Source organism: Tasmannia lanceolata, unplaced genomic scaffold, assembly GCF_043159265.1.
Source record: "Tasmannia lanceolata isolate RefF3 unplaced genomic scaffold, GAP_Taslan_0.1 ptg000002l, whole genome shotgun sequence".
Lineage (NCBI taxonomy): Eukaryota > Viridiplantae > Streptophyta > Magnoliopsida > Canellales > Winteraceae > Tasmannia > Tasmannia lanceolata.
In genome coordinates this window covers 15,952,737-15,963,304 of record NW_027518679.1, presented here as the reverse complement: position 1 = coordinate 15,963,304, position 10,568 = coordinate 15,952,737, and the positions used below count along the sequence as shown (strand labels likewise).

Sequence of the window (10,568 nt, the reverse complement as noted above, 5' to 3'; positions counted from 1 at the left end):
CGAACTTGGGTCCGGTCAAAATGGGGAGTCTACACATACTGCTTCAAACTTTAGATCCAGTACATTTTTCATAGAGCCGATCAACTTTAGCTAGCTCTGACCATCTCTGTATCAATTTTAGCTATTTTTCTGCTATTTCTGACAAGTTCAAGTAATTACTTTTTAATAGATGTTTGTACTTATTATTTTCATGATTGTTAGATTTTGTTATGGATCTTTTGATAGGTCAGAGGTTTTTTTTACAAATTGCTAGTATGCTATTTAGATTTTTATTGTGATGATAGATCTCATGAATTTTATATACAATTTCGTGATTTTGCTGAGAGTTTTCTTCAATTTATAGTGTGATCTCATGATTTTTTATTTACTGAATATGGTTCAACTTCATGCTTTAATGCTAATTTTGTTGATATATGGTTCATTTCTTTGTTTTACCAATGCTTGGATTTACCTTATGCTTTAGCTTTGATTTCTTGATGACTGGTTGATTGATATTTAGTTGGCAGCATGCTTCAATTCTCATCTTTGCAATGTGTGATTTATCTCATTGTTTACTGATATCAAAATAAATCTCATGCTTCAGTTTCATTGGTGTATATCTCATGCTTTACTTTCAATTTTCTTGATATTTACTAATGTCTGGAGTGATCTCCTATTTTACTTTGATTTCTCAAATATAAAGTTGATTCCATTGCTTGGATGATGTTGGTTGGATCTCATAATGCTAACTCAATTTCGTTGAATATAGAATATGATAGAAAATTAATATAGGAAGTCTTGTTTTTTTTTTTTTTAAAGAGAGAGAAAAGAAGATTTTCCATTACTCAAAGACACTGATTCATTTCTAAGATGTCTTGAGTTTGATTTTTGTGTATATCAGTGGGGAACTTGTTGAATGGTTTTGATTCACTTGTTAAAATCATTTGAAGTTGTGGTTAGCTAGTTCAAGCCATTATGTTATCATCTGTTAAATAGCTTCATTGCTTTATTCGTTGTATGAATCTTCAGTAATCCATATTTCTGAAAATTCGAGGATGAGCAACCTTTCCCTGGTTTTAAACTGCCATGACTATGCTAATTGGAAAATTACTCTTTAGCCAAAGAGTTGTCATGCATTCCTCTGTTTTAAAAGCTCATACATGACAGATGAATTAGAAGTTACTTCAATGTGTTATTAAAACTATTCCTCCTATCCTGGAAGGATATTCTGATGCATCTTGGGGCTCAGAATTAGGAGACAGTAAATCTACCAGTGGTTATGTATTTACACTGGGGGGCGCTGTTGCATGGAAGTCAAAGAGACAGACTTGTAATGCTCTGTCATCTATAGAATCGGAACTTTATGCTCTAGCTTCTGCAAGCGATGACGCGGAGTGGATAAGGAATCTGATCATGGACATTCCATTAACCCGTTTAAAGATTAACTCTTTAAGTTTGTTCTGTGATAATCAAGCTACAATTACGATTGTGAAAAACTCACTCTTTAATGGTAAGAGGAGACATATCAGGCTGAAACATGCCATGCTGAATTATCTAATAGAACAAGGTATTATCACTTTGGTCGATGTGCGAACAAAATATAATATGGCTGATGCTCTCACAAAGGGACTAAGCAGAGATCGAATATTCAAAACTGTGGGGGAGATGGGGTTAAAGACTGTGTAGAAATGTCTTAACCTATATCCATCTTATTTTGAATTTTTGAATCTCCCTCTCTTGGCCAAGATAAGCACTTGATATGCTTCAATGATGTTTACAGTTGTCTTTATGTCATTCCACATTTGATGACATGTCCTTTTTTAGGAAAAGTTGTTTCATTCCAAACTTGATGATACACCTTAATTCAATTTGGATATGATGGTTGTAACATTCCAAATGAAACATGGAATGGTTCTTTGCAAAAGAAACTATTAAGGTCTTGTTCTTGAATGAAACTTGACATTGATGCTTATTGATATTTGTTTTTTCAGCCAATATGAAATGGTACTAAGTTCTTCTGGTAGAACTAGATACTATAGTATTTTACACAAATGATTGGATTCATTTTCATGAAATCCATATTTGGTAATTAACAGGAATTGGCTAAAATGAAGGAGCTTGCCTTGATTTGGATTTTGATGAGGCTTGTTGGGTATACCCATATATATTCTAATATAAGCCCAATAAGATAATGGACCGGTGTAGTGGTCCTACATAGGCTAGAGTCCATTAACCAGTCATTAATCCTAGTATATTTCTATATATAGGGGCTGGAGGCAACAAACTTGGTATTCCAAACTAGATACCTTGGGTGTAATGCTTTAAGCACTCTTGGCTTAAACCCTAATTCCTCTAACAATCTTAAAGCATTGAATTTTTTTAGGGTTTTCTCTTGGGAACGTCTGCCTCTATTTGTAGACACCCCATTTTGACCGGACCCTAAAAGTCCCCAAAATCAAATAAGAACTTCAAAAATCCAATAAAATTTCTAAATTCCGAGTCCCAAAATATTTCAAAATTAATCTCAAAAATTCCTGAAGGAGTGGGCCCAAAATGAGAAGAAGGCTTGTGTTTTGAGCATCTTATTGTGCGTATTCCTGGGTACAAATTCCCCAGGAGGTCGTTAGTATTCTCGGGGATACCCCTGCAAAATTTCGTGGCAATCCGGCAAAAATGTAAAGAAAGACAGGCGAAGTTTGTGCAATAATCAAAACTGGGTTGTGATAGGGTATGAATTATCAAAAGCTTGCTTGTGTAGATATCACTCTCCTTTTTTTATAAAAGGCAAGATATTTTGTTTGGTAAAATGGTGATTTGCCATCTTTTTTAGGGCAATTTTGAAATTCTGATATTACTTTGGTTGTAAGCAACCCTTTGCAGCCATTGGATCGAATTAGAGGGTTATGATCAGTTGAAAAGAAACAAAACTTTTGCCCTATTTTCTACTTGAGGCCCCCCGGTAGTATAAAAGGAGAAGTCAAAATGCACTAGGTGGTGGTTGTCCATGGAAAGGGGGGGGGGGGAGAAAAAAAAAAAAAAAAATTCCTATCGAACTAGGGTTTCTCGAGGGAGGGGGGGGGGGGGGGGGGGAGGTGTCTCATTTTGTTGAAGAAAAAAAAACGAGAAGCAGAGAAGCCCATTTCATCTTCTCCGGCCAGCTCGCCGGCTTCATGCCGTGCCTCCACCTTGCCCTCATCATCCACCACCACCTTTTCTTCCTCATTTCTCCATCTCATCCATTTCCCCTAAACCCATTCCAGAAACCCACGGCCACCACCTTCTTCCACCTCCAGCCAAGCCTCCTCCACAGCCGCCCACTTTCTTCCCTAAGCCACCACCACCTCTGCAGATTTTCTTCTCCACTCATCAACCTCTATTTCCACCCTTAAACCCACCATCTCCATCTCCTCCGGCAGATTTGCCGGAATCCGGCACGCATTCCGGCCAAGCCACCCTCACCGCAACCACCTCCACTTTCTTCTTTTTCTACCACACCATCAAAACCCACTGAAGCTCACTAGCCACCGAACCCATCTCATTGATTTTCCTAAATCTAAAACCCACCATCCCTATCTTCTCCACAGAATCCCTACCTCCACCTTCTTCCACCTCCGGCCACTCCTCCGGCCAAGCCTCCTCCACAGCCGCCCACTTTCTTCCCTAAGCCACCACAATCCCCATTCTCATCCCTCTCTTCCACCCACCTCCTTCACCGGCCATCCTCTGCCATTTCCCCAAACCCATTTTCAAAAATCCACCTCCACTCCCACCATTCGCCCCATTACCACCATAACTTCCCCACTACCACCTCCACCTCCATCGGCCGCAACCTCCACCTCTGCAAATCCGAGCCACCACCAAAACCCATTCTACTCCATCATTGGATTTAAACCTTAGCTAAGAGAGAGAAGGAGAGGAGAGCTCGGCCCAAACCTTGTCTTCTCCGGTGTCTCGCCGGAGCTCCGGCCTCCCAAGCTATCATCTCCACCACCGATTCTAATCACCATCAAACCCATTTTTCTTCTCCATCCACCCCTTTGATTTCAACCATCTACAAACCCCACCTCCTTTGCAAATCACACCCATTTCCACCGATCATCCCATTTTGGCATCCCGCCGTCAGACCTGAGTTTGTAGCAATCTTCAGGTATGTCATTTCTCCTCTTCTAACAGCTCAGGTAATATTTCTTCTTTGAATTCATGTTTAAAATGCTAATTAATACGATCTTGGCATAATAGCATTAAGTAATCTTTGGTTATTGGCATTTCTTCTACTCATGAAGTCAGATTTTGACCACCAATTTCTCATGTTCATAGCTGATTTGGTCTGGTAGTTGGGATCTAAATTGTTTTTTTTTATCACTGAATTCTTATGTTTATAATTAGTTTAGCTTTGAAAGTTGGGTTTGAAGCAATTCTTTTAACCTTTAATTCCTTATTTCATTGATAATTTGGCCTTATGATTTGGATCCAAATTAAAGCTCTTGATCATTGATTTCAGAGATTTGTTGCTTATGGATGTGTGGGTTTAGATCCGGGTCAAATCCTTAGATTTTATTCCCTGATATTTACAACCTGTTGGCATATTAATTCGAATACAAACAAAAGTTCTTGAACTAGATTTTTTAAAGTTTAACTCACTTTGAAATTTAGAGCTGTATAAGATTCTTCATTTGAGTAGAAATTGCAAAGGAATTTGATGTGGAATGAAAATATAGAGGGGTGAGAAGATTGAGAGCTGAAAATGAATTTCTTTTCTGGAAGAGATAAGGAGTTGAGGGGGAGATCAATGCAGAGAGATTTAGAGTATAGAAGAGACCTTCCTCATCTAGAGCCCAACCCCTTAGGGAGGCATGTTTTATCTCAATAGAAAATCAAACCCTTTGGAGATAAGCTATGTCTCCTTAGTGAGTCACACATTAGGTGACTACCTGAGTCTCACAAATGGTTGTATCCTCACTAGAAGACCAACTCGGTCTATTAGTTGCCTCCCTTGCATCATTGCATGGGTTATGATGAGGTTACTTGGAGCCCCCCCTTTAGCTTTCTCTTTCCTTCCCTTTCGAGGCTTCTCTCAGTTTTAGGATTTTCCTTAGATCTCAGGGTTCCTATATTGTCCATCGATTTCAGAGGTTTTCTGTCTGACCTAGGCTATGACGGAATGCTTCTTGAGCCAACCCCCTTCCCTTCCTGCCTTAGAGTTTTTGCAGGTTAAGGGATTTCTTCTTCTTTAGAGTCTGTCATAGAGAGTTTAGGAGTCTGTCCTTTCATATATGAGTCAGTTTTCAGCATAGGAGACAGTCCTTTAGTCTTTCAGGAGTCTGTCCTATCATCATAGGGGTTAGGATTCTGTCCAACCTCTCATCAAGTCATGTGATTTTATCCAATCTTGCAAGGTATATGATGCTGTCCAACCCCTGCAGATTCGTGATTCTGTTCAATTCCCCCGCAAAGCATAGGATGCTGTCCAACCTTTGCGGGATATTAGGAGTCTGTCCTACCCTTATGATGATAGGATTCTGTCCTCTTATATAAAAAACACTTGAAAAAACATCTGAAAAACCAAAAATCTCAAAAGTCTTGAGTCATTAGGAGTAGTTAGGAATTTCTGGTCCGAACTACGGATGGCTTGATCCCTAGCTGAGGGGTACGTAGGCAGCTCAGGCTTGCAGCTGGCATCCTGAGTTCAGTCACAACTTTCATAACTTCAAAAACTTCCCTAAGCCTCAAAACCTTTCAAACTTCCCAAAAATACAAAAATTCTTCAAAATAACCTTACCAACAATTTTCAAAAGATCTTTCCATAGAGTTAGGAGTCTGTCCTAGGCGTTTGGGGTGTCTTAGAGTTAGGAGTCTGTCCTGTTTGTGTTGATATGCAGAGTCTTGTCGTGTGAGTGTCCTCAGAGTTAGGAGGCATCGAGTCGTGGTCGGTTAGACACTTAGTCGAGTCGATGGCTAGACTAGAATGCGCTTAGATAGCCCATGGTTTTCCTTAGGACACACAGTCTAGTCACACATAGGGTGTAGGGCCCACCTGCATTAGTTAGGGCATATAGGGAGTCCTAAAAATTACAATTCACTTGAACTTAAATAATAGCAAGAAGCTTTAAAAACTAGTCGAGTCTAGTTGATCGAGTCTAGGATAGCGGTCCTAGAGGGTTAGGCATTGTAGTTTAGCATAGGTCGCCGAACTACGTTGACTCTGATTCTTCCCAAATAATGTGGCCCCCACTGTATTTTAAGTTAGTGTGTAGATAACTTATCTACACATGTGTGTAGGAACCGTTCTCTCTCTCTCTCTCTCTCTCTCTATATATATATATATATATATATATATATATATTTCGGAGCTCCGTTAAAAAGTGTTTTCCCAACGCGAGGGGTTCTAAGGGGTGGCGCGAAAGAGTATCCAAAAGTGCTCGTTGATCGAATCTAGGGTTTCCAACGGAACCCCGTAAGTACCCGGTAAGGCTTCTTCTTTTTATTTCCGTTTCAGTATCTGCATCTCTCTCTAGTTTCTTCTTCAAGAATCTATCTTTCGTAGTATACTTATAAAACAGCAAATAGACTAAAGCATCAGATCGTAATCCGAGTGGAATTCCCCGTTCTTTATTCTGAGGTGCTGATTTTCCTTTCTCTCTCAGTCTCTCAGATGTTAAATGTTCGGATTTCGGCAGTGAAGCCTTGGTTTTAGGTCACGAGAATCACGATTTCTCGAATTAATTCTCAATCTCCTATACTTTAACTTTGTTTATTCGATTTTAGGTGTTGTAGGAGGTTTCATAAGATGTCTGCTATTGATTATGTCGGTTGATTTTACATATTTCATTTTTAATGGCGTACGCTAATTCTTTCTTTGGGTCTATGGAAGGGGGAATGTATTTTTGTGTTATTTTTTAAAATTTTTTTGGCATAAGTGAAGGAATTTCAGTTAGGATTTGCTTTGGTTAAGGGGGAAAGGAATGAACTGATGTATTTTGTTTGCTTTACAAACACGCACACAAACATATTTAATTGTTTTTTATTTCTGATTTTAATTTGATGGTCCATGAGATGTAAGAATATTTCTTAAAGGGCAAGATTATGGTTGCTAACAATGCAAGGGTATTTAGGTAAACTCAAATTACAAGCACATCATGAATTATTTATGGGATCTGTCTAAAAATGTTTAGATACTGCAAGATTTTGTATTAGGTTAGACCGCCAGGCCCAAATCTTTCCGATTGGGTCAACTTTGTTGGAGAATTTCGCTCCATCAGTAGGTGCAATAGAGGAGGTATATATTACCATAGTTATTGGAAGTTTCCTAGTTGGATTGAAAACACTCCTTGGAAGCTAAGATCTTCTCGCTTTCCAAATTTAGTTTAGCTCACTTCACGCACCCTTCCTACATGTTAACTATTAATTAAGAAATGCTTTCTATTTATGTAATTATTTTTTTACTAAAAGAGTATTCTATCCTTTTGTTAATGCTGAATGATTTTATTTAAAAAAATATTATATTTAAATCTTAAAAACTCATCTTAAGTTTTGTAAAAAAAATTTGTCTATCTTTTTCAAAAACTTAACACTAAATCGACATGAATAAAACATGCGAAACAATAAATCTCTAAAACTTGTAATTCTATTTAGGTGGCCATGAATTCTTCTCTACTACTTGTAACACTTACCTATATCAACCCTTTCTCCCTAACCTTCTATAACCCTACTCTTTCTAGACACTTCTTGTTCACTTCCAATGTGGCTTATTACGTGTTTCATGTTGAGATTCCCACACGATTCCTCTTTACTTACGGTAGAGCTTTTCACTTCTCACATTTTCTCCTTTCTAGACCCCTCTCTTCTAGCCTTCCCCATCTCCTCCCACTTTCGCTTCTCACACTCTTTTCTTACTCTGTCAATTATGGGTATAAAACCTTTTCTAGTTATCTCTCACTATATCTTCATGAGGACTTCAGTAATGTAGATTTTCTTGAAGTGGCATAAGAAGGGTGGATGGAAGGGGGACAAAACAATGACAACCAATGAGCAACTTAGCCGGAGGTTACCCAAACAGCATTGTTGGCTTCTCTCCTCATAAATTGGAGGACGTAAGCACTAGGACCTCATCATATGTAAATGTTCAAGCCATTGCACCCCCTTACTGATGTTTTTGCTTACATAATCATGCCATCAACAACTCATGAGCTAGTTCAATGGGATCAAATATAGTTGGTTTATAAGGGCATCATCAACTACCTTTTGGACTATTTCATTATATAAAACAATGGCTGTATCAGTTATCTATAGTTCTCTATAAAGATGGAAATAGAGAAAACTAATAATATATTACTCACCTAGAAGTTCTGCTATATCTTCCTTGGGCAAATGCAACTTATAAGAAGGTCTACTATAATCAGTTTAAGGGCCAATTACTTGCATGTTTCTCAATCGTATGTGGTTAGCATAGATATCTAATGGTCCTGTTTGTCGATCATATTTTTGCTTCTTAATTTCATGCATCATAATGCAGGTTATCATTTCAACGTTGGCTGTATATGGTGTGCAAGCTTTAAGCCCTTTGACAAGACAGTTGTATGTTGTTGAAATGAAATTTAATGGAAGGCCACATGTCTACCATCTCATATACACATTCAAGGAAGGAAATCATATATTATACCCTCTTAATGGACCTTTGGTTTCTCAATTCCATATTCTTGTTGCTGGTATCTTGGCGGTGGGAATGGGAGTTGCTGGTTTGTTGATGACACGTAGAGATGTTGATGTGAGATGGTTTCGTAGCTTAACATGGGCATCTGAAGGAAGGGATTCCTCCAAAAGCTTGTGTGTAGTGGCTGGTTTGCAAAATCTTGGCAATAATTGCTTCTTGAATGTTATTTTACAGGTAAGGTCCATTTCATAATTGTGTTTATGTTATCCACATTATTTTCATCATGTAAGTCATATGTTAAAGTTTCTATGCATGTTGAAGCTTTGAGAATGTCTTCCGATGCTAAGATACTTCAGTATATTAGGAAGACCATAAAAATATAAGTGGTTCTTAATCATGTTATGTTAAACCTTGGTTGTCTGTTCCTCAAAATGGTTTCTTTTATCAAATTTTTTATTTATTTTGGTTAGCAAGCTAGGATTGAACCTATGACTTCACACAATATTCTGAAAATCGGAATCGTAAGAGGGGACGAATCGTAAATTGAATCGTAAATCGTAAGATTTTTTCAGATTTATATATAAAAATCATAAAAAATTAATAAAAAATAGGAAAATTATAAATAAGAATAAAAAGAGTAATTATCTATCTTCCATTCAAAACCTTTAAACTAAATAACATGAAATGCTTGATAACTACTTAACCGATTGTCATAAGTAAAATTAATTAACCATTCATTACCAAAATCCATCAATTCTCTATAATGATCTCAAAAACAACTTTAAAGTCTGAAACATCAACCACAAACGAAACATGAAACATATCATGATTGTATAAAATATAGTTCGTGGATGTCATCGATCCCATTCACGTCCTCATTATCATCTTCGTCATCGGCATCGCTGATTCTTTTCTCAACACTAACACCCTCATCTCCATCATCTGCGTTGGGAGAAGAGCAAAATTCTTCTTCTTCATCTTGCAATTGGCGCTTCTCCTTCCTTTTTGTTAACCGAGAATTTAGAGAGAGAAAGGAATGAGTTAGAGTAATTTCCCCCTGGCTCATATCTTTATACTAAAACATAAAGGAATGTACAAAGTCCTAAATGCCCTTAGGCAAGTTACATATTCCAACACTCCCCCTCAAGCTGGAATGTAGATATCATACATTCCTAGCTTGTTACATATATCACTCAATTTTGACTTATTTAAGGACTTTGTAAACATATCAGCTAATTAGTCCCCTGACCGAGTAAACATAGTTCAAATCTCTCTTTTCTGGATTCTTTGACGGATAAATTGACAATCCACTTCAATATGTTTTGTGCGCTCATGGAAGACTGGATTGTTGGCAATGTATATTGCAGCTTTGTTGTCACAATAAAGCTGCGAAGGAGAAGATGAAATGGAGCCAATTTCAGAGAGAAGTGAACGTAGCCAAATAAGTTCTGTGCTTGTCTGTGCCATTGCCCTGTATTCAACCTCTGCACTGGACTTAGTTATAACATCCTGCTTCTTACTCTTCCATGAAACAAGATTGCCACCTACAAATGTACAATACCCAGTGGTGGACTGTCTATCTGCTGGGGATCCACGCCAATCTGCATCAGAGAAGCCTTCAACTTTCATATGACCATGTCTTTTGAACATCAATCCCTTCCTTAGAGCCCCTTTCAAATACTTGAGAATCTGTATCACCGCAGCCCAGTGAGAAGTACGTGGAGAGCTCATATACTGACTGACAACTCCAACAACATATGAAATATCTGGCCGAGTAACCGTGAGATATATAAGTTTACCGACAAGCCTGCGATACCTGCCAGGATCCTCCAACAACTCTCCTTCTTCTGGAACGAGTTTCACATTAGGATCCATGGGTGCAGAAACTGGTTTAACTCCAAGATTGCCTGTTTCTTTTAGCAAGTCCGAGACATACTTT

At 38.0% G+C, this 10,568-nt stretch overlaps 1 protein-coding gene across 2 annotated transcripts in view; it reads left to right on the top strand.

Moving 5' to 3' along the window:
- Positions 1–3,068: 3,068 nt before the first annotated feature.
- Positions 3,069–10,568, top strand: part of UBP27 (ubiquitin-specific protease 27) — a 53,835-nt gene continuing 46,335 nt past the window's right edge. For both annotated transcript variants that reach the window (XM_077381313.1, XM_077381285.1), the window contains exons 1-2: positions 3,069–4,126; positions 8,492–8,863. In XM_077381313.1, the coding sequence (XP_077237428.1) occupies positions 8,567–8,863 (297 nt within the window). In that variant the 5' untranslated portion in view covers positions 3,069–4,126; positions 8,492–8,566. The remainder of the gene's footprint in view (positions 4,127–8,491; positions 8,864–10,568) is intronic.